This window comes from Natrix helvetica, assembly GCF_964273705.1.
Source record: "Natrix helvetica genome assembly, chromosome: 1".
Classification (NCBI taxonomy): Eukaryota; Metazoa; Chordata; class Lepidosauria; order Squamata; family Natricidae; genus Natrix; species Natrix helvetica.
The window spans coordinates 62654304-62679431 of NC_138548.1; the positions used below are offsets into that span (position 1 = coordinate 62654304).

Genomic DNA, 25128 nt, shown 5'->3' on the forward strand with positions numbered 1-25128 from the left:
TTAATGCAAATCCAAGAGCATTTTAATATTAAAACACCTAAATGATATTTTCTTTGCTGTGACATTATGCTGACTTTGAGGGGTTGATTATCAAGACAATAACCTTCTTTTAGTTTTACAGTAGGGAACATGACAAATAATTTCTCATGGACCAACTTTAAGAAACATTTTCTAAACATGTTATTGTATCCAACTATGGCTTTGAAACTGTTGACTGGCACTAGCCAAACTTAATATGTGACATAGATTCTTACACAATTTTACTAGTTGCTACTTTTTTTCTGAGCACATTTCATACTAGTTTTAATTTTCTGAGCTACATATTACCTGGGATTTAAGCATCTGAAGAAGCATCTTTTTGTGCTTAAATATGTAAGAAGTCTGAAATCATTAAATAGCTTGATATTAGACTGTCTATGGAGATTCTCAGTCATCCAGGTCATGGTTGTCCCAAAGATGCTTTTTCAAGAGGCAACTGGACTTTCTGGTTTTCCTTTGAAAACGTTTCATTTCTCATCCAAGAAACTCCTTCAGCTTTCTCATCCAAGAGCTGCAGAAACTTTTTGGATGAGAAGTGAAATGTCTTCAAAAACAAACAAACAAACAAACAAACAAACAAACAAACAAACAAACCAGAAAGTCCAGTTGTCTCTTGAAAAACATCACCTTTGTGACATTTATATTAGACTGTCTTGAAGATATTTACAGTCTTGAAAATGCTGACAATTAGACAGTGCATTTCCTCCAAGTTTGATTTGTAACTTTCTTATTTGAAATAATAGAATGAAATGGAAATCAGTCTAAAGGAAGATTGATTCCAAATATTGATCTAAATTTTGGGTAGATGTGGAGAGCTAACCAATATTGCAGAAATTTATTTTTAACAAAGATAGAATTTTGATTAACATACTTAGAGCAATTGCTTGGTAAAATGAACAGTCATCCACTTTTTAAAATTCCATTTGATTTCCATTTCATCAAAGCCCTCTTTGGCTTATTCAGGCAGATGGGGTTAGACTGGGCTTGCAGGACCCTGGATAGCTCCAAGCAGAAAATATCTTCTTCAGTCATTATTAAAGTATGTAACCTTTATTAGATTTTGGCAAGTGGCAACACTTACAGTAACTGACTTTGTTTGGCTTGAAGCTAAGCAAGATCCACTCCACTGAATACTTAGATTGGAGATCACCATGGAAGGCTAGGGGAATAGGCTTGACTGGGAAGTTGAAAAACATTTTGGAAAAAGTATTAACAAACATTTTTGCATGATTATACACTGCATTGCAATCACTCCACTGCATGATTGTATTGATATGATTATCAGAGTTTAATTTGAAAAAGCCAATACTTTTAAAGCAGGAGAAATATGATTTATATACACAATGCATATAGACTATATACAAAGCTTTAATGCAATTTTAAAACACTGAAGCATAAATTGCACTAAGATTTTTGGGACACCCTATGTCCGTGATGGCGAATCTATGGCACGTGTGGCATTGTAAGCTGGCCAGCTGACTTCGGCTTTCTTTTAAGGTCATTTTTCACCTTCTGGAGGCTTCCCTGAAGTCTCCAAAGCATGAAAAACTGGATCTACGGGCAAACCAGAAGTCACTTTGCTCCTAGGGCTGTTTTTCATCTCCAGAGCCTTCAAGCCTCCTGAAGGCCCCTGAAGGCTCTGGAGGTCAAAAATTGGCCCTACGGACAAACAGGAAGTCACTTCCGGTTTGCTCTTAGGGCCGTTTTTTGCCCTCTGGATCCTACAGGGAAGCCTCCCGAAGGCCCCTGAAGGCTCTGGAGGTTGAAAATCAGCCCTACGAGCAACCTGGAAATTCAGGAATGGTGACTTCCAGTTTGTCCGTAGGGCCGATTTTCGTCCTCCGGAGCCTTCAGGGAAATCGTCTGAAAGCTCCAGAGCTTGAAAATTATCCCTACAGACAATCCGAAAGTCACCATTCCCAAACTTCTGGGTTCCCCGTAGGTCCATTTTTGCCCTCCAGAGGCTTCAGGGAAGCTCCTGAGGCCTCTGGAGGCTGTTTTCACCCTCTCCAGTGTCCTAGAAAGCCTCTGGAGCCTGGGGAAGGCAAAAAAAAAAAAACAATGGCAAAAGTGTGTGTGTGGATATTGCATAGCATTATGGGTGTGGCATGCCAGCGCACGACCCCCCCTGTGCTCCCCCCGCTTTTGACACGGCAGCCAAAAAAGGTTTGCCATCACTGCTCTACTGCATCTTAATCTTTTCCATTTTTAATGTTGCTTTTACAGACATCAAGTAATAAAGAAGTTAAGGGCCTTATCACAAAGATAGATGTTGTTTGTAAAACTTTGGAATGATCTCTAGTCAAGAAATACCAATTTGTGTTTTTACCACCATAAGGTTTTTACCACCATAGGTGGTAAAATGACTCTTCTATCTTATTCAGGGAAAATCAGTTTGAATTCTCACTTTTAATGAAACAATTTCATCATTTCTAATGAAACCAGTAGAGGTACACCTCATTTCAATTCAGTGTATCCTTTCTGAGGGTCAGTTCACTTTTTGTGCAAAACTATGGATAATATAAAAAGGAACTTCTGACTTGCCAAGAATATCATGTAATGACTTTGGACATTCTAAATAAAGTAAGATATTTTGGTCTTGCCTCTGAAATTACTAGTTTAAGTTATTTTCTGAGCTCTTACACTATTGGAAAAATGATGCACTACATTCTGAAAAGATATAACTTGGCTCTACTTGTATAAAATGATTAGTATATGCTAATTGTAGTAGTATATACTTGGGTATTTATATGTATATATGCTATATGTATTTTATAAATACATAAATATTGCAATGCATAATAGTTTTATTATTTCTTTAGAACTTTGAATCATAAAATTGCAAAATATGTTAAAATTAAAGCTTAGTACAGATTTTATAATTTGAGTAATTTTTTAAAAATATGGTTTTTCCTTCTCCTTGCATGAGTCGTTATGCAAATTTCTGAAAGCTTTAGAGAGAGCTTGATATTCTGAAGCCTTCTTGAAAAATGACTGTTATATTTATAGTAATGAAATGTATGGCTTTATCAGCTCTATTTTATTCAAAAGTAACACCTACTAGTTGGCTAAAATTATAGTGCTCTCACAATGGAGAGAAAAAAACCCCTATGCTCTTTTGTTAAGTTTACATATTTCTCCATGTTTTATATTATCTCGAAGGAACTTTTCTCATTCTTGGCAGAGCATTTTATTTTTTAATATTTCTGGATTGAAAATGTATTGCTTTTAAAAAGAGATATTTGTGTAATTTAACTCATTATATACTTTTCCTATAATAGAATAGTATAGAATTCTTTATTGGCAAAGTTTGATTGGGCGCACAAGGAATTTGTCTTTGGTGCATATGTTCTCAATGTATGTAAAAGAAAAAAAATACATTCATGAAGAATCGTAAGATACAACACATAGTGATCGTCATAGGTTACTAAGAAGCAATCAAATCGTACTAGGAAACAAATAAAACAATATAAATCGTAAAGATGCAAGCAACATGGTTATAGTCATAAGGGGGAGGAGATCAGTAATAGAAGGATAAGAAAGAAGAATAGTAATACAGTCTTAGTAAATAGTTTGACAGTGTTGTGGGAATTAGTTGTTTAGCAGAATGATGGCATTTGGGGAAAAAAAACTGACCTTGTGTCTAGTTGTTCTGGTGTGCAGTGCCCTATAGTCATTTTGAGGACAGAAATTTAAACAATTTATGTCCAGGATGTAAGGGGCCCATAGATATTTTCACAGACCTCTTTTTGACTTGTGCAATATATAGGCCCTTAGTGGAAGGCAAGTTGGCAGCAATTGTTTTTTTCTGCAGTTCTAATTATCCTCTGAAGTTTGTGTCTGTCTTGTTTGGTTGCAGAGCCAAACCAGACAGTTATAGAGGTGCAGATGACAGACTCAATGATTCATCAGCAGCTCCTTGGGCAGTTTAAGCTTTTTGAGTTGGTGCAGAAAGAACATTCTTTGTTGTGCTTATGTTCTTTTTTCCCCCCACTCATGAATTGTTGGTTCCTTCCATATAAATATAAATAAGGCTAATTCAAAATTCATGGTGCATTCAGACTTCCATGGTTTTGATTTGGGCACTAAAACTGCATTGCTTAGCTTGTGAATGACCTTTTCTGACCAAGGAAATAACATAACTGTGAGACTATATCATACTCTTTTAAACATATTTTTTGGAAATTTTATGTGTTTGGAATATTGGCTATATAACAATTCTATTTCATTCCCTTAAATTTGCCTGAGTAATGCAGGTGGTTTTCTTGTTCAATCTTGTTCTGTCTTTGAGGTCATTAACAGTTCTATTAAACCTATTTAACCTCTCACATTAGTTAGGCAATCTGGAAATTAGGGCTGAATTCACATTTCAAGTTAAAGCAAACATAGTTCCTTAAGTAAGGCATAATAAATGGATTGACAAATAATGCCAAAATAGAAGTCAATAATCTTTTTAGCATCAGGCTAAATCCAATCTTATATCATGGTATAGTTACAAGGCTTGTTTATTAAAATGTCTTTAAACGGAATACATCACCAAAGATTTCAGTGATCTCAACCTTGATATCTCATCAGAACAATGAAAATCTCATAAATTTTTCCAATGTTGCAAGACGTTGTTCTTAAAGTAATTAAAAACATAATGAACATCATGATTCCCATAGATGTTAAATTGTTAACTAAGCACTTGACTATAAAATATACTTTTTAAATAATAAAACAAGAAAAAAAACCTTCCACATGGTGATGAATCCATTTGTGAATATCATGATTGGCTCAGACTCTACAGAAATGAGATTTACATAAGGGATGGGTGCAGAGATCTCCTGGCTCCATTTGTACTCAGACAATCATGAAGCGAAGTAGAGAGAAAGAAGATATGACTTTATTTGATATAATTATTTCAAAATACCTGCTTTGGTGCTGACATGTGTGCTGAATAAATTAACAACAAGAGCATGCATGGAGCATTTTAAGCTGGCATAATGATTAACAAGCACACATCCTCCTGAAAAGGCATTACCTGAAAAAGAATGCAATGTAACATATGAGATTATATATTTCTTGCCTGCTACCTTATGATAATGTACAACAGAAAGTTTTGTGGTCAAAAATTAACTCAATTGCAAGGCAAGTAGCTACTCATAAGAAAAGAAACTGTTTTGACAAAGTAATGGGGCATAATGATGGACTGAGGCTGAGCCAAGAACTGCAGTGGAAAGAAGACCCGGTGAACAGATAATGAATGTGATAAGGTTTTTTGAAGGTTGGCAAGACGGAACCAAAAAGAAATAAAGTTACTAATTAAAGGAGCACAGCCCCATTAATACAGAATGGGGCAACATTATTTCAGTGTGAAAGAATTCAAGCAACACATTCAGAAATGAATCTTGAGATTGTCTGCTATTATAAAATTGAAGTTGTGGAAGAATTGATTTTACTGGATAAAACAGAGTGAGGCTGATTTGAATGTGGATTTGAATATAGTTTTAAATATGTCAGAATAAGAATAATTGGGTCAAAGATGACATGCTGGATTTAAACTGGTTGATGCCTTGACAAAGAAGATATAGCAATAACAAATCAGAAGAGTGACTTGGATTGTTTTCTTCTCTTGGATTTACAAAGGAGAAGAGTTTCGTAAATTAGTGAAGGGGCTTCTGAGAAGCAATAAAGATAATGATAAGAAATCAACTTGTGAGAAAGTCTTTGTAGGGAGTAAAATTCAAAATTCTTAAAAGTAATGGAATGAATACAAAGTGAGTTTATTTCATCAATTAAAGTAAATACTGTTGTTTCCAGTAGTTCTTAATAGATTCTTCTTGACTAGCAAGGCTTAAATATTTCTGTATAGATAAGATATAGGATATAATCACAGCTGCTATTTGTACTCGTTTATTTTATGGATGTTTTCATTGTTTTAATTATAATTTAATTTTATTAAATTTTAGAATTGTAAATCACCTAGAGTCACATAGTTAAGTTGGCTGGGTATAGAAATTGAATTTTGAAAAATTCAATCAAAATTTTGAAAGCTTGCATCCAGCATTTCTGTTTCAGGCTGATCATACAAAATAATGACTTACAGGGACGTGCGGTCAGGGGAGGCAGGGGAGGCAGAGCCTCACCTCTCATCATGAAATAATAATATATAATAATAATATAGATTTCCTCCCATCCTTTTTACATGGCTCCCACTAAGCTCCAGTAAGGAGAAGAGCCTTTGGGGAGTGAAGAGGAGGGAGGAGGAGGAGGAGCGCGCATGGGGTGGTGCCAGCTGGGCAACCGGCGGAGGCAGGAGGGTTCTCGGAAGCGCCAATAACCTTCCTGCCTCCACTGTATTTTGCGTGCTCCTCGCTACTGCAATAGATGTCCAGAAGTGGCAGGGGCTGTTGGGCTGGAAGCCCAAACCCCATTAGCCACAAAAGCTGCTTCTGGATGTATATTGCAGTCGCCAGGAGCGTGTGAAGTCCAGCAGAGGCAGGAAGGTTCTCGTCGTTCCCCAGTCGCTTCTGTGGCTTCATCATCAAGACGAAGTCCGGGAGCACCGACAGCATTTCTGTCTCTGCTGGACTTCGTCTTGATGATGTCGCTGCAGCTGCCATGTGCAGACGGACGGAGGTAGCCAGAGTGGCGCCGAGGCAGTCCGGCGGACGAGCGACCGAGGATCAGGCTGCCTGATCCTCCATCGCTCGCTCACTCACTCTTTCGTCCGCTCAGACCCCTCGTCGCCACTCTGGTTACCTCCGTCTGGCCGTGCCCAGCAGCTGCGGCGATGTCATCAAGACGAAGTGGCTTGGAGCCGAAGTGTTTTTCAGTGCTTTTCTGTGCATCTGGCGTTTAGGTAGATAGCCGGATGTCCTAAATGCCAGGCACACAGAAAAGCACTGAAAAGCAGCTGCTGTTGGGGATCGTGGAGCACGAGCCGGCGAAGCGCGCTCAGGGAGGCGGGAGTGGGATCACGTGTGCTGGAGGCTGAGGCAGCCTCAGCCTCCAGCACACGTGGTCCCATTCCCCGCCTTCCTGATGACGTCGCCAGCCTCACCAGCCATAAACCTCACCACACGTCACTGATGGATCAGTGGTGGGTTCCGGATCCTGTTGCAACCGGTACAGTGCAAAGGGGCCCGGCATCCACCACATGAACATGCGCAGCACGCACATGCATACATACCTCCTGTGACACCTCCTGCGACACATCTACGATGCTCCAGCTGCTCCGCAGAGTGTCACGCAGGCACCATATGTGCCATGCACATGTGTGGAAGCGCCGAAGAGCTCAAATACAGGCAAGGAGGACAGGCGGGTGGGCCCTCCGGAGCATACCGGAACGATACCTGGTGCTCCTAGCAGGAACCCATACACCCATACCGGGGCATACCACCTGCAATCCACCACTGCTATGGATGTACAATTTTATAAAGCAATGTTTCCAAAGCTTGCTAAAGCAAAATGGGTGCAGTTCAAGGTGCTAATTATTAGTTAGAAAATGTTATTTGGGAGAACATTTTAACATTTGTTTATAATCAACTAATTATCAGAGTAATATTTGTTTTGACAAAATGAATGAATGAGCGAATGAAATTATTGTATTGGTATGAGATGCAAGAAATTCATTGATTATTAAGAGCCCTTGTACAGTCAAGTTAATTACTTATACAAAGTTGCGATTTTGTGTCTGCATGTATATGTGGTGTGGTCTTGTCTCCTTTCATCCTGATTTGATGGAACTGGTTGTTTTTCTGTATCCAAATTGAATATAAATGGATCATTTTAAGATGTCAGAGGTCCTGGTTTTAGTATAAATTACTAACCTCTTTTCTTAATCCTCTCAACATTCATGTTCAGATTAGTGAATCATGCAACAAATATAGAGTGGGATTTTTCTCTGTTACAGATTTTTGTTAATTCCAATCCCAATTTTATTTAAGAAGGAGTAAGACATAAGCAAGAATTACAATTAAGTGCTAAATTATTATGTAAAAGATCTGCAGAATGAAGTTGTTTGGGTGTTAGGCTGAAATATGTATTAGTGAATACTAAAATAGAGCCATTCATTTGAGAATAACTGTATGAATTTACTTATTACAAATAATTTTAAAGCTTCATAGCATGAGTCACAAACAGCATGAATGGAATTTTGTTGTCAACTATTCTGAAGTTAGTGACGATTGACTGGGGGTGGCTGTGTTTCCACCCATCATCAAACTGAGTATATAATATGTCAACAGTTTTATTGTATGAAACAACTCCATATTCCTGGGGAGGAAAGGAACTCAGATTTTAAATAGTTGCAAACCCCAAGGAAACACTGAAGGGCAGAAAAGAATGTGGCATGAATGTCCTGTTTTGTAAAAAAAAAAAGAAAGAAAGAGAGAATCTACATTGTACCAAAAGAATGTGCTTCTATTCTTTTTGATAATCAACTAAGAATAATAGTTTCAGCTGAATGCAGATGTGTAGGCTTAAGTGTTCATTTCAGAATATTTACTACAAAGCTGTTCTTTAAAGGACTTTTAAATACAGTCTAAAGTTTAAAAGAAAACAAAAATTCTTAACATTTTAATACAAACATGGTGACTAACATAATATACATTTTACTTTACAACCCTGTATGAAACCTCATATGGTGCTACCTCTCCATTCTTCAAGACCCTCCCAGATTGATTTCTCCTATGTAATTTTGATCTTTTCCTCTTAAACTCTGCTTGAAATAGAGAGAGATCTATAAATAGAGAGATAGATGGCCACATTATTTCCTTTTTCTCAGTGTTTTTCTCTTTCTTATAGGTAGATTGTATCCCCTTGGGAAGCAAGGATTTGTCTGTTTGGACAAAATGCACCATAGTCACATGACTAGAGGGGCTCAAAAATCAAATAAACAATTCCTTTCTTCTTCCTTCTTCAATCTCTTCTATGTAATATATTGGCTTTGTTGAAATCAGGAGTGGGTAATCCCTTTTCCCTGTGGAAGCCACACTGCCAAAGTGTCACAGAGGTCAAAATTAGGTACTATGTGAGACCTTTTTCCCAACATCTTCTACAGCTTCTAAAGTTTCCTCTGCAGTGGTCTCAGGATTTGGCCTGATGTTTGGCAGCCAAACTGTGATTTAATGATTTTTGGTGCTTTCAAATCCTTACATTTTACTGTAATTGAGTCTTTTTCTAGTGAAGATAGTCCTCGAACCCTCATGGTGCAAATTAATGACAGCAGCTGTTCAGATCTTTATTTGAACTTATGAGCACTGCCCGACCCCCATGGCCACATGATTGAAATTCAGGCACTTGGCAACCAGATCACATTTATCACTGCTTGCAAAATTCTGTGGACATGTGATTGCGAACCTGTCGTTGGTTAATCTGGATTCACACTTACAACCAGATGAGTCAATTTATGATCATATGACTCAACTTATGACTGTTGTAAAAATGGCCTCAAAATTCGATCTGGTCACGTGATGACTTACGACTGCAATGACTTATGAATCCTACTCCCAATTGTGGTCATTAGTTGAGAACTAAAAGGTAAAAGTTCCCGTTGCACATATATGCTAGTCATTCTTAACACTAGAGGGTGTTGCTCATTTCCTTTTCAAAGCTGAAGAGCCAGTACTGTCCGAAGACGTCTCTGTGGTCATGTGGCCAGAATGACTAAACACTGAAGGCGCACGGAATGCTGTTTTCTTCCCACCAAAGTGGTCCCTATTTTTCTACTTGCATTTTTATGTGCTTTTGAACTGCTAGGTTGGCAGAAGCTGGGACAAGTAATGGGAGCTCAATCAGTTATGCGGTGCTAGGGATTCGAACTGCCGAACTGCCAACCTTTCTGATCGACAAGCTGAAGTATCTTAGCCATTGAGCCAGTGCACCCCTTGTAGTTGAGGACTACCTGTGCTTTATTTGGAGAGAAAGTATGGGTTTGTTTTGTGTATGGTCCCAGTCTTAATGTTGTGGGCCCTTAGCTATGTAAAGCATCTGCCTTCTAGTTCCAAAAAGCATGTGGAACAAAAACCCTCTTCCACTTTTGTGTTGGAATAAATCTTCTGTGTAGGAATAAAGTTATTTCATCTCTGCTCAGCCATAAGGTATAATAAGTCTACCAGTGATTTTCATGTGGGTGCCTTTATTAGTCCAACCCATGTTATTTATGAGAGAGAAATTTATGATTAAAGTATAATTATTATCATAAAGTAGATAACATTTTTAGAAATGTGGGATTGCCTTCTTTCTCAAAGAGGTTTTAATTGCTACCTGGAGCCACTTTTTTTTTTAGGTATGATAAATCTATAAATTAAGTTACACCATTTGAAATTTATTTCATGGACTGGGATCAGACGGTATTCTGGGCTCATAAAAAGTGCCCAGTTATAGTTTAAAAGTTTTGTTATTTTATCTCAAAAGCCTTGCAACCCTGTCATTTTCTAACATTTTTTTCATTTCCTGCACTGTTGTTTTCCCATTCTTGTCCTGTTAAATAATCAGCCCTTTATTGATTGCTTTAATTCTCTATTCACAACATTATTTTATTCTTGCTGGTTACATTTCTGACAACCTTAAATTTATATAAGTTTAATTATGTAGGTTTAAATTTATGCACATTTATGTAAATTTATGGTTACTTTGATTCTTTTCTATGTTGATAGAAAACGTTATCTCAACAAAGATAATGTTGAGAAATATGGATAGGTAGGTCATATAAGGTATGATTTTCACATGACCTTATTGATCGTTTAGTTTAATTCAGACAACTATTCCTGATAAATAGTCCTCTAGTCCCTGTTTGAAAACTTCACATTAGGAGGTAATCCACTACTACTAGGCACATTGTCCCACTGCCTAATAAATCTTACTGTCAAACAATTCCATCCAGTGTATAGATCCTTTCTGCCAGAGGTGGCATTTTGCCAGTTCGCCCTGGTTTGGACGAACCAGTAGCTGCAGTGGCGGGAGGCTCTGGCCAGCTACCCACCCACCCAGACATCATCATGGATGCTCTTTGCATGCGCAGAAGGTTCTGCACATGCATAGAAGTGCCACCCATGAGCATGCTCCCGGTTCCAAATCGGTAGCGAAGATAAGAGGATTTCATGTCTGCTTTCTGCATGTGAAACCTTTTTAGATAGTTGCAGATCTCCTCTCAGTCTTCCCCTTTACAAGATATACATCTCATTACTATTCTTCATAAAGCTTGTTTTTCAGACATTGTACCAAACTGGCAGTTCTCTGAAATCCTTATAGGTTCTCTGTGCCCCTTTTAAAGCAGGGTGCCCCTCACCTGGACACAGTACCCTAAATAGGAAAGATCTGGTAGTACCATTTCTAATTAACAAAGGTAATTAAAAGCCTTAAACATTTGTGAGCTGCAGCTCATTTCGTCAAATGCTTAGGGTGACTTAGTGTAGGATTTTAATTAAAGGGAAAGGAAGAGTAGGGGCAAGTACATTGCAACTATTTTAACTCTAATCTGGATGCAGTTTTTTCAGTATCTTGCCCAGTACAAATATTAATCAGGTGGTAGTTTTCCTTCTCCTTTCTCTTTTTGAATATTGAAACTATGTTGGCTGTTTTTTAGTTTTCATTTTTCAGTAGGCAAAGCTGTGGAATGTCCTTAGGAAAAAGGGAAATATTCAATTATCCATATGCAAAACTAATACTTATAGACATATAAAGAAAAGAAACCACAGTCAAAATGGAACACAATGAAACAGATTAGCTCTAAATCAGTAAAGGAAAGATAAAAGGTTTTATGGTCTCATGATTTATTCAGTTTATATGCTGAACAGCTATTGAGGGTAGTTGGATTGGAAGAAGATGAGTATGTTTTTAAAACTGGAGGAAGAAACATCAATAAATTGCATTATGTAGAGGAAACCATTCTGATAACTGAAAATGGAAATGATCTGCAAACTCTGCTAATGAAAGTGAAGGAGAACGGTGAAAAAATGGGGCTAAAACAGGAATCAGTCCGAAATAATTGACAATGAAGGTATTGAAATAGTGCATAAACTCTGTCTTTTAGGCTCCATTAGCAATGGAACCAGAAGCTAAGAAATATGCCACAGACTAGTGTTCAGTAGAGTAACCACAAAAGTATTGAAAAGGAAGCTTAGGTGCCATAATATGCTTACATCTACAATGATCAGAACCATGCACGTAATAATTTTTCCCATGACAGTCAGTATAAACAAGGAACCAATTTGGGGAAAGATCATCCAGAAAAAGTATATGTTGTTTGTCAGAGTTAACATTGATTTGATGGCATATAAGCAATCACTCCTTTATATTTTCAGTTCTTTTTCTAATGATTTCCAGCATATAGTTTGCGTTTATTCATAGCTATTGCATATTGAATTTGCTACCTTCACTGTGAGTGAGTCATTTTGTCTCTAAAATATTTTTTGTGGAGTCCTTGGTGCTCTCTGAGCTTGGTTTCTTACCCTAATTAGATAACATCTTCCCTGAAAGAAGGGAGGAAGGTTTATATATACTGTGTATATACTATGGATCGCCCTGTCAGTGTTGGTGGGAGTGTAGTTTTCTTCTTGTCAGTTCCTTGATTAGGAAACAAAAATACTATTCACTTCCTCACCAGCAATCAATACCAAGACAAACAGAGATTAAATTATTAAATTAACAGTAACAGTTGGAAGGGATCTTGGAGGTCCTCTAGTCCAATCCCCTGCTCACCCAGGAGACCTATACTAGGGATTCGAACTGCTGAACTGCCGACCTTTCTGATTGACAAGCTCAGCATCTTAGCCACTGAGCAACCTAGCCATCTGTTTAATTTTAATCCTGATGTTAAGAGATAACATCAGTATTAACCCCAGTGGAATGATCTGTACAAGCCTATAATTTGTATATTTTTAATCAAAGGAGTTCATATAGAAATCAATACACATTTTGTACTTATTTTTTTCTAATATGAGCCTTTTTTTAAAATTCTTTGCTTAATAGACATATTTTCTAAGTAACATACTTTTGTATGACAATTCTCCTTAATACCAACATTTTTGAAAGTATTTTTTTCAGAAAATTGCATTGCAAATTCGGAAGAATGTATAAATACTAAAGAATTATTTAATTTACTATTAGGAAGAGCGTACTCTTTCTCCAAAGAATGAGTTTCCCATTAGCATCGGATTATACAATTGTTTGTTTTCTGTACTGTTTTATTACATTATCTACAATATAACATCTTATTCTATTAATTGATTTTTTTAAAAAAGAAAACACACACACACACACACACACACACACCTTTTCTATTGAGTTGTTTCAAGGGACGTGTTTGTTCTGCTTTCAAGTGATGTGTTTATTTGTTCTGCCTATAAATGTTTAATATTTTACAAAGCCTTTGCTTTGGCTTCCATGGCAACTAAAGGATGACTGGAAATCCACTGTCAGAATGACTTGTCAACCTTCCACTTTGAAACTTCTGAAAATTAAGGCAGACTAAATGGAATTGGAATTGTTGTGAATGAATAAAGAACAGCTTCAATCTGTAGAGTTTAAGCCAGAGGTATTTTTGTTGGGTGTTCTACCAGACAAATATAGTAAAGAAAATTCATATTTGATTGTACAAATAATAACAGCAGCTAGAATTGTATTTGCACAAAACTGGAAAGCAGATAAAATCACATCGGAAAGGGAGGTAATAAAGGAGATTAATGTCTGTGCAGAAATGAACAGGTTGACATTGAGAATAAAGGAAAAGAAGAATCAGTGTACTACAGGACATGGAGGCGATTTTATGAGTGGCTTGAAAAAAGATATAAATAGAAAGAAAAAGGAACAAAACATGAAATAAATATTTCAGATGACACATTATCAAATTATGGAGACGGGAAATAAGAAAAACAAAACAAAACAAATAAAGAATAGAGAACAGCTTTATGTGAAAACTTATGTAAAGGGATCACAGCATACAAAGGTTTTCCCGTGGTTATCCTTTCCTTGTATTTTCCAGACACAGAGTCAGAAATAGTTATGATTTAGACATTATCTGATGACCATTAGTATCATCAGGGATATCAAAGTTATTTCTCAGGCTGCATTGCTGATGAGAATATTGGATTCGTAAAAGATTCTGCAGAGGAACAGCAAGTTCCTTACAGCACATATTTAATTTAAGAATGTGCTGTTGGCCTTTAGTTTAATTGGCTTGAAAAGAGACAGAATTATGGTGATTCTGAATGAGTTTTTACTCAGTGGAAATATATTGTAGAATATCAGTTGGGTCTGAATAGTGGAAAAACACTCTTATTTTTGAGGTCCTATATTTCTATGAGGACTTTCTGGAAGGTATGTCGCTGTTGCAACAAGATCCAGAGATGGGTAGCAATAGACTTATATACTGCTTCATAGTGCTTTACAGCGCTCTCTAAGTGAGTGCTGTAGAGTCAGAATATTGCCCCAACAGTCTGGGTGCTCATTTTACCAACCGCAGAAGGATGGAATGCTGAGTCAACCTTAAGTTGGTCAGGATCGAACTCCTAGCTATGGGCAGAATTTGCCTGCAATGCTACATTCTAACTATTATGCCATCACAGCTGGACTTAATTCAATCTAGTAGGGCCATGATTATATTGTCTAGGAATCAAATATATATTTTTAATTTATTGTGGGTATCAGGTGTGGAGATGTGATAATATTAGTTTACCAAAACATGGATATTGGATACTGTATGAATGTATTTCCTTATAGTGTTGAACTATTTTAGAATTTCATTTAGATAACTGAATGGAGATGCAATTGCAAAACAATTCATGATTCCTAGCATTATAGAATTAGACGAAATATATCAAGGAGTTTTCTAAAACTGAAAGGAAGAAAAGATTAAAACCTTGAATTATATTAGTGCCAAAGATTAAAAAGAAAGAAAGAAAGAAAGAAAGAAAATTACATCTAAATTTAAACAAAGTAAAAGTAAAAACATGTTATTCACACAAGATGATTATTTTCCATCTGTATTGTCTTGTCCTCATTGATTTTATTCCCATATTATGAGGTATGTAGAAACCTCAGCCTGCGATCCTACAATTAATGTTTTTAAACTTGAGAAAAAACAAATGGATTTTTCATTTATGTGATGCTAAAAAACAAAATAAGTGATGAATAGGGGATGATAAATCTAATAAAGAACAAAATGCAAGAGAAGAATATGTGATATTTGTATAAAAGTAAGGCTAAAAAAGGAATTTTCTGAATTTCTCAGGGGAATGACTTTTCCAGGTAGAATGGGGTAGGACAAGTGAAAGCATACATAGAAAATAGCATAAGGGTCACAGGTTAATATTTAAGGAACAGAGAAAATAAAGGGCACAATTTAAAGAAAGGCCTACAGATAGATAAATAGATACAGTAAAAGTACAAAGAAAAAGTAAGCAAGTAGATACACAGAGATAAGAGACAGTTGAGTTTAAATAAAGTTCTGTGAAAAATAACTTTCATTAAATTCCAAGAAGCTTGTATCAAAGTAAAATAGAGATAGAGTTGCAGCCTTTAGCAAATAAAGGAAAAGACTAGGAAAGGTCTTTATAGATCAGTAGAGGAGAATAATTTCCAAAAAGACAGACTGAATTGGCATATTTCATTAACCTATGTATATGGAGCAAAAAGTATAAGGATAAAACTTAACATTCATACTCTGGATCTGCTGAGAATTCCAGACTTGGGAATAACTATTTGTAGCAACTAATAAAAGGAATACAGTGAGCTATTTGTATATTAAATCTTCTCCCTCCCTCCCTCCCCCCCCCTCTTATTTGCCACCCATCTTGTAATGAAATGACTCTTACATAATCTTACATAATGATAAACTACTGGAATAAACAACATTTATAAGTGTGGTATGCAACGCCACAGTGAAAGGGAAAACTGGAAGATGTAGCTAATTTCCAAAATATGGATTATTCACCCAAAATATAAAGGGAAGTGAAAACAGAATAATTTATTTAGAAATATCCAATGGAAATGAAGAGATTGTACTTAAGTGATTGGATATCTTTTTTTTTTACATTAAAACTGCTTCTTGTGCTTTACTGGTGGTAAGAACTTCTGTTAATATTTTCTGCACTAGTCAAGTTGTGACACAACATTATGAAATCACAAGATCATTCCAAGAAATTAAAGCAGAGAATGGTAGCCAAGTATGAAGATACAATGTTGATAGATAAAGTTTCCCCTTGCACTTATAGTGCTAGTCGTTGCTGACTCTAGGGGGCGGTGCTCATCTCTGTTTCAAAGCTGAAGAGCCAGCGCTGTCCGAAGACGTCTCCGTGGTCACGTGGCTGGCATGACTAAATGCTGAAGGCGCATGGAACACTGCTACCTTCGCACCAAGGTGCTCCCTATTTTTCTACTTGCATTTTTTATGTGCTTTTGAACTTCTAGGTTGGCAGAAGCTGGGACAAGTAACGGGAGTTCACTCCGTTACGTGTCGCTAGGGATTTAAACTGCTGAACTGCCGACCTTTTTAGTCGAGAAGCTCAGCGTCTCAGCCACTGAGCCACCACGTCCCTCCACAATGTTGATATTCAGGCTTAATTCTCTTTATGTGATTTCTCTGGGAAGTACTCTGACTTAAAAAGTTGTATGAGTTAAGTATTGCTGTGCTTTAAACACACTTGAGGCATTTTTAGTGTTAAAGTGTGAGAGAAAAGGCTTCTTTGCCACCTTATGCATTTAACAGTGCAAAAATAACCTTTCTTGCCACCCCTGCAATGATTTAAAAAGAAATTCTTCCCTCTCTGAAAAAAAAGGCAGTAAAAAACAATGTATTTTATAGGACTAAAGATTTGCTTGAAAGTAGGTGGCAAAATTTGTCACAGCACTATAAAGAACAAAAGCTTTTCATTTTAGCAAGCCAAATTCATCCTTGTCCTACCAAAAGAAAGAATGTAAAAGCTGAAAGAAAAGAGGTTGCAGGTTTTTGCCCTGCTAAGAGTGAAAGGAAAGCTATAACAGGCTTTTGGTTCTGAAAGACTCCAAGGGAAGAAGGAAATTGAGAGGAAAAGAACCAAAACAGATAATTTAAATTTTATGGGGGGGGGACCCTTAAAACAAAGAAAGTACTATATCACCAAAGCATGAAGAATGAAGAGAATTATGAAGCTTTTGTGAAAACAGGGCAACAGCAGAACTCAATGAGAGTAATTAACTTTAGAAAACTGAGTGAAATCAGCAGGGAACTAATAAGCTAAGGTAGGTGGAAAAAGGAGAGGTAGAGAAAAATGGAAAGGTCAGCTGAACAGTGAAACTGAGTGGTGGAATTCAGTATAGAATACCATCATTCAAATCCCAGCCATGCCATATAAAATTATAATGGTGGAAAATCCTGTTGTTCTTCTGCAGGAAAAGAATTGATCACTTATCTTAAAAGAGAGAACACATTTTGTAAAGCCTTCCTGCCTTCTTAGAAAACGGAGCCGTGGTTTCTATATGCATGCAAACCGAGAGGTCATTTACACTCTAAGTAATACACAGTGGATAAGAAAATGAAAACTCTCAATTCATGTCACATTTTGACTTTGTAAGTTCTCAGTTGCATTTTGAAAAACCTTCATTGTTTATTCAGTGCTAAAATATACTCCATTGAAAGCTGAAAGTTAGTACTTTTAGAAATCAAATCTATGTATAGCATGTCATGAATGGAGTCAACATAGACAGTATTTCAGTTTTGAAGTCCAGAGGTTCACAAAATGCATTTTATATCTTTAAGCCTCTGTTTGTAAATATAGTTATGTGTATATATCTATACATTAATTATTGTTTGATTGCATGATGATTTTTTTAAAAAAATGAGCCCTATACCTGGGTCTATTTAGTTGGAAATAAATCTTACAGTTCTTAATGGAATCTGCTTCAGTGTTCTTAATTTTACTGTTTTTTGAGAACTTTTTTCCAAAAGGTAACTGGACTTTCTTTTTTGAAAACGTTTTACTTTTTATCCAAGAAGCTTCTTCAGTTCAGAATCATGACCTGGATGATTCAAAATTTCCATTGACTCTACTTTCAGGAGCATTGTATGCTGCCCAGAGTCACTTTCTGTCACATGGGTAGCCATATAAATTTGATCGAGGTAGATGTACAGCAGGGATGTCCAAACTTGGGAACTTTAAGACTTGTGGACTTCAACTCCCAGAATTCCCCAGCCAGCCATGCTTAAAGTTCTTAAAGTTCCCAAGTTTGGACACCCCTGATATACAGTATCAAATCTAAAGGAAGTTCATTATCTTCTGTCACTTACTAATTAGCTTTTAAAATGTTTATTTTATCGTTAGACCAATTGCAAGCCCCTTGAAGCCTCTTTTCGGTCATGATTCTTAGACTAGACTTATAGTCTCCATTCATTGACTCCAGAGTAAATTGTTTTCATCGCTAAAGTTTTGACAAATGTATTTTTACATTAAACTTTAGCAAAATAGCACCTATAGTCCCAAAAATTAAATTATATATTTTTAAAGAATTAAATGACAAAAATCACACAGGATTGTCATGTTTTTGAAATTCAGATTTTTCACATGGTTCACAAAATTTTATGAATGCCAAAAACATTGATTTATTTTCTAATATTATACGATGTAGAACAATTTGAGATTGTGAGAGAATTAGACACTTGGGGCTAGATGTTACCAGATTCTCGATGTAGAATAATTGGATTTTTTAAAAAATTTGTTTATTAAACAAAGGTTTTGATGCAAAGGTTTCTTGACAGATATCTTTTGGGATAAATTCAAGATCATATGTTATACTATGAACATTTAGATATCTGTTTTTGCATGGGAAGTTCATTCGCCATTTTCTGAATTTAAAATGAAGCCACATAGATAGAGCTCTTCCTTTTGCATCTGTTCATTCTGTTTCTGCCAGAGGACAATTATTACCATAATAGAACTGGCTCTGAACTAGTAGCCAGCTTAGCACGTTATTATGCTTTTAATCTGTATAGGGAAGTATCCCCGTAATCTTTAAGACCTATCATTTATTTTTTGAAAAATTATGCTAGAAAAACAAAACAGCTCTTAGACGGAAGTCTATTTGGCATAAAAAAATGAGCGTCAGCACAACTTTATTCAGCTGAAATAGGGAAAGTAGAATAATAGGGGATGAAATTAGCAAATAACCATCGTTACTCAACAAACGTATTCCCCTCCTTAATTGGCATCCCTTATTCACGATTAACTATTTTACGTTACAAATTCTTAAGTTGGCAAGAAACACAGTGATATATGATTGAACAACATTTTTCAAGGACTGTATTATTTTCCATCAATTTGTACCTGCCAAAATCAGGTGGGCTCTGCAGATGTGATTGTACATGGAAGGGAAATATGGTTCAGTGCTACTATAGGTGTGATCCGGAATATTACCGCAGCAGATTTGAGCTGTACTGGAAAATACAGAGTGGAGAAAAGCAAAAGAAAGAAGTTGTACTATGCAAGTAAAATTTATATGACTTTTGATGCATTCCATCATATTAAAGATAAATAATTGAGAAGGGCTTGGAACCACTTAAATCATGAAGATTTGCCAAGAAACAGATGGATCTATTGTCTGACAAAATATTACAGCTTCTTATATATCATAGTTTTACCACATCAAAATGACTTGATGATCTACTGAGATTTAATGATTTCCTGTGTAAGAGAACAAATATGTGTCTGAGATAGTCCCAGAAAATACTTCTGGATTTCATCAGCAATATATGTGGTTGGGAAAGTCCTTTCACTTAAAAAAATATATTTAAGAGTATATTTTCATGATGAATATATACGAACTGTGCTGTCTAAAATGTCTCTATATCTGAAAACTGTAGGAGTTATATTTGCAGCTTTATTGTGTCTCTTTTGATTTTTCTGGGTTAAAACTAATAATATTAATAAAATGTTTAAATATTGTGTACAGTTGAGATAAAGTCTCAATACTATCCATTTACAGTTTCCTGAGTGTGGCTTCTATGGGATGTATGATAAAATCCTGCTTTTTCGTCATGATCCAACTACTGAAAATATACTCCAGCTAGTGAAGTCATCTGCAGATATCCAAGAGGGTGATCTGGTTGAAGTTGTCTTATCAGGTAAAATACTTATTTGTATTCCTTTTTCCTAAAACAATTTACATATATTTTGAATATACTCAAGGTTCACTAATTACATGGGGGATAAAAGAGGGGATGCAGGTGGTATTCTATTCTTTCCTGCAATGGAAGAACAAGTAAGAATATAAATCCTAAATTGGAAAGATGTATTTGTAATGTATACTGTAACAAATGCACAATCATGTTAAAAAGAAAAGAACAGTTCAGAAAGAGGTGACTGCATGTAGTAACTAACATTTCTAACAAGGGAGAATATTTACCCAACTAGAAGTCAATTCTTCTGTGAGAAAAGATCATTTCTTTTAAAATTAGAATTATAAGCTAAATATCCAGAAATAGCATTACCACATAAATGTCTACTGCAAACATGTTCTATATGGGATTTCCCTTGAAGCTTCAATTGGTTCAGAATGCAATGGCATGAGCAGCAATGGATATGCCTCAGTATGTAGAACATATCTTCCTGTGCAAGCTGTTTTGCTTGCCAGTTTGCTTCTGGGTACAATTCACACTGGTGTTTGCCGACATGGCTTAGGCCTAGTTACTTGATGGACTGCTTATCTCCCCTACTATCTGCCTGGCCAATTCAATCTTGCAGGGTTTGTGCATATTGTGTTTCCGATTAAACAATGTCATCTATCAAGACCCTGAAAGTGCACATTCTGTGTATCAACCCCTGCCCTCTGGAAGAAGGTTGTCCCAGGATTTAGATGGTTCTGATTCTGCTGTTTTTTTGGAAGAGTCATGAAGTTCTGGCTCTTCACCTAGACATTTGACAAAGACATATGGGACCACTTGCTTCATTCCATCTGCCTGCCATGCTTGCCATCTTTTACCTATGGTTGATTTTATTGCAGATTCTTTAATGACTGTAAGCTACCCAGAATCATTGGGTGCTGGGTGTAATACAGGTTTTATGAATTATTAATATTATTATTAGGTGAATCATATGAAGATTTTAAATTAATGAATATTGATGCGATAAGGAAAATTCACCAACAATTATGGTTAAAATGCTGAATCTAATAGGGAGCCTTTGAGGGCTTTATATTGGGACAGAGAGTTGGCTGAAAATGGTTTCTTAATTGTTTTTCGACCAAATGAATTGGTTTGTTTTGTCACATGATTAAATGTTTGGATACCAGGGACAATGTCTTGCTGTGGAACCACATGAGAAGAAAAAAATCAAGAGTTTAATTGGTACATAATATATGATTGTAGTTATAGCCAGTTCTACAACATCTATTCTGTGAGTTCGTTTGAGTTATTTCCAGATAAATCTGTCTATTATTCTATTTTGAGTGTAATTGTTTGAAATGTACTGAAATGTAGTCAAAATCTAGATAAGGCATTTTCCCTTAGTCATTTTTGAGCATATTGTCCAGTGAAATTTAAGCAATAAATTTAGAAAAGTTCGTTCTATTTATGTTTATGAGATATAATGGGATGCAAGACATTAAGGCATTCAAATAATATGAAAAATATGTTATTTTAAATATTCACATTTTGACGTAGAGGTATCTTTTCTTTTTCTATCAAACATTGTACTATGTGAAAGATTTTTCTATCCTGAATTTGACAGATCCCACAGGGATAAGCATCTTCTTCTTTTTGAAGAGACAAAGAATAGCTGCACTATAGTAGCACATTTTAGTAAAGTTGGATCAGAACTCATGTGTGTCTTCGTACATCTGGTTCTTTTTTGTTCAGAAAAGAAAAGTACATTTAAAATGATGTTCTATATAAATTTGAATAGGCATTCAATTTGAGATGATGTCTTCCCTGGCATGTAACATTACAGGTTTCTTATACAATGTAAAAAAAGTGGAACACCGGAGATATTTTCACAGGTTTGTTCCATCAGGCATTAATAGATTAAATTTTTTTTTTAAAAAAAGTCAGATTGATGCTACCTGCCAGTGAAATTCACAGCATCACATAATTGAAAGAAATGAAAACTATTATATAATACTTTTACCCGAAATCATAAAGTTTATACCAGCACTGATTCAATATAAAATTACATTTTACAGATTTATCCTTGAAGGCACATGGGAACCATTGCATATCAACTTAATGTAATCAGAGAAAAAAATGAGATATTTCATACAGGCATTTTTCTTAAGAAGAGAAACTGGTTAGAAGGGGTACTGAGCTTTTGCACACAATTTCAGTAAGGGCTCTCTCTCTTTTTTTAACCCAATGATGGAAAATGTTTGGTTTTTTTTTGGTCCTTTTCTGCATCTGAGTGCTAGATTGGACCATGTGAAATAACATTGCACCAGTAACTGTCTAGAAGTAAGCTGAACATTATAAATTGTTCAAGGTATAGCCCTCTAATGAGCAAATATGATCTCAGATTAGTCTGAGAGTATGAAATGGAAAATAGTAGTTTTGTAGAGTTAGTAAGCTTACCATTTAGGGTTAGTAAGCATACCATTTACAACCTACGCATAGTCATTATACAACAAATCATATATGGATTGTTTTTTATAAGTTTCCTATGATGTTACTCTGTGGAGTCTGGTTATCTGGTTATTTTTCTGTACATTTTTTTTAAAAAGCCTCATTCTTCCACAAACTTCTAAGAATATAGTAATCATTCTTACATGGAGGAAATGTAGCAATGATTATTATATAGAAGGAGAAATTATCCACCCAAATCCACATTTTGACTCAAATATAAGGTTATGTGTATGCTGACAGTTTAAAAAAAAAATCATTTTATTAATTCTACCTGTGTGTCAATTTGTGATTCATACTTATGTCAAACCTTTATGAATCAAATTAAAGGCAGATTGGCAGGTAATTAGATATTTATGAGATTCTCATGAACAGAGAAGATGGAGTTGAAATTGCAGGAACCTTGGGTGAAAGTGACCATGGCATATTGGAATTCAATATACAATAGAACCTCTGATCAGAAACGCTTCTGATCATGACCAAATCAGGTTCTGACCAAAAAATTCACAATTTTTTTTCGTGGCCGATTTCCCCTTCTACACCATTTTTTTTTTTGTAAGTGCAAAATTTCTAAAATTAGGTTTGGGTCATGACTAAATTGGTTTGCGGCCAAATTTAATGAATAAATTATGGTTATGACCATAGGTTCTACTGTAATGCAAACACATCAATAGAACATAATGATATCAGAGTCAGAGATTTTAAAAGAGCTGATTTTGACAAACTCAGAGAGAGATTGAGATGAAATCCTGAAGGGAAACCAACTCAAGAAACTTGGGAAACTCTGAAAAATATTATCATAAAATCCCAGTCCAGCACAATATCACTGAAAAAGGAAAACAACAAATCCAAGAAGAAACTAGCATGGTTGCATAAATATCTCTCTGATAAACTGAAAGAAGGGTAAGTACAAAAAATGGAAAGAGGGACACATAAAAATCCTAAAGGGAAACCAACTCAAGAAACTTGGGAAACTCTGAAAAATATTATCATAAAATCCCAGTCCAGCACAATATCAGTGAAAAAGGAAAACAACAAATCCAAGAAGAAACTAGCATGGTTGCATAAATATCTCTCTGATAAACTGAAAGAAGGGTAAGTACAAAAAATGGAAAGAGGGACACATAAAAAAGGCAGAATATCAGCAGATAGCCAAAAGATGAAGTCAGCAAAGCAAAGGCTCAGGATGAACAAAGACTTGTAACAAAAGTGAAATAATTTTTAAAAAGTGTCTTTCAACGTATAAATAACAAGAAAAAAAATCAAGGAAACTGTCGGTCCACTAATGATAGAAGATGCCAAGGAAGTAACAGACAGTAGAGAGAAAGCAGAGCTTTCAGTCTTCACAGAAAAAGAAACTATAGCCCAACCAACCAAAAACAACTGTAAAAAACAGACTAGAAATAAAAATTAAAATAAGCAATAAAATATGTAATAGAGCACCTGTATGATCAGATACAGATATAAATCATTGGGATTTGGTGGATTACACCCCACAGTTCTAAAGGAGTTGGCAGATGCCATCTAAGAACCATTGTACTATATCTTTCAAAAACCAGGAACACTGGAAACTACCTGAGGACTGGAAAAGAGCTGATGTGGTACCAATCTTCAAAAAAGGGGGGGAAAACAAAAACAAAAAACCCAGACTCAGGAAACTATAGACCAACTAGGAAGATACTGGAAAAGAGAATCAAAAAATAGATCTGTGAACATCTAGAAACAAATAAAGTAACAACTAGAAGTCAGCAGGGTTTGTTAAAAGATCATGCAAACCAATCTTATTTCATTCTTTGACAGTGACTAAATTAGTAGAATATAGGTTGTTGTACAGTAATTAAAAATATATTCCAAAGTGGAAGCATATTTATTGTGTAACCTATTAGAAATATCAAATTGAATGTGGCGTAATCAGTTTTTTTTCCGGGTACCTATGTTTATATAGTATGCTTATTGATGATGAACTTTAATATGGTCTTTTCTAGTTTCACTTATTGTTCTGAGTCTGTAGGTCAGTGGTGGGTGCCCATTTTTTCACTACCGGTTCGGGCTCGCTCCCCCGCGTGCTCTCTCTTGTGCACGACACTTCTAGGCATGCGCAGAATCATCCAGTTGGATGGGCGGAGCCCCCCGTTGCCACTACTACTGGTTCAGCCGAACTGGGCCGAACCCGGAGCAACCCACCATTGCTGTAGGTACACAATCCGATAGCTATAAACTACATTTGTATGCTTGTAGTTCATTGTGTCATGTGAAAACAATTGATGTGCAACAAATTGAAAGTTCTTTGTGTAACTTGGATTTTGGTATAGCAGTTTAACCATTTGATAGATGGTGGAGAATGACAAGCCAGGAATGTTACTACAAGTCTGACCGCCAGTTATGCAGAACTTCATTTATTCATGATTATTCATCCTCAGTTGATACTTCTGAACTTAACCATAATGGTTGATGGCTGTGACTAATTAGGACGCACATTCCAATGAGGGCGACTGAAATGGATTGTTAGTGTGATGTGAGCAGGG

General features: G+C 35.9%; 1 protein-coding gene across 2 annotated transcripts in view; it reads left to right on the top strand.

Annotated features, from left to right (window-relative positions):
* Positions 1 to 25128, top strand: part of PRKD1 (protein kinase D1) — a 118624-nt gene that overhangs the window by 37254 nt on the left and 56242 nt on the right. Inside the window, exon 2 of one of the 2 annotated variants that reach the window (XM_081944933.1) lies at positions 19981 to 20119. The exons of the other annotated variant lie outside the window; for it this stretch is intronic. Coding sequence (XP_081801059.1) covers positions 19981 to 20119 — 139 coding nt within the window. The remainder of the gene's footprint in view (positions 1 to 19980; positions 20120 to 25128) is intronic. 2 annotated transcript variants of the gene reach the window in all.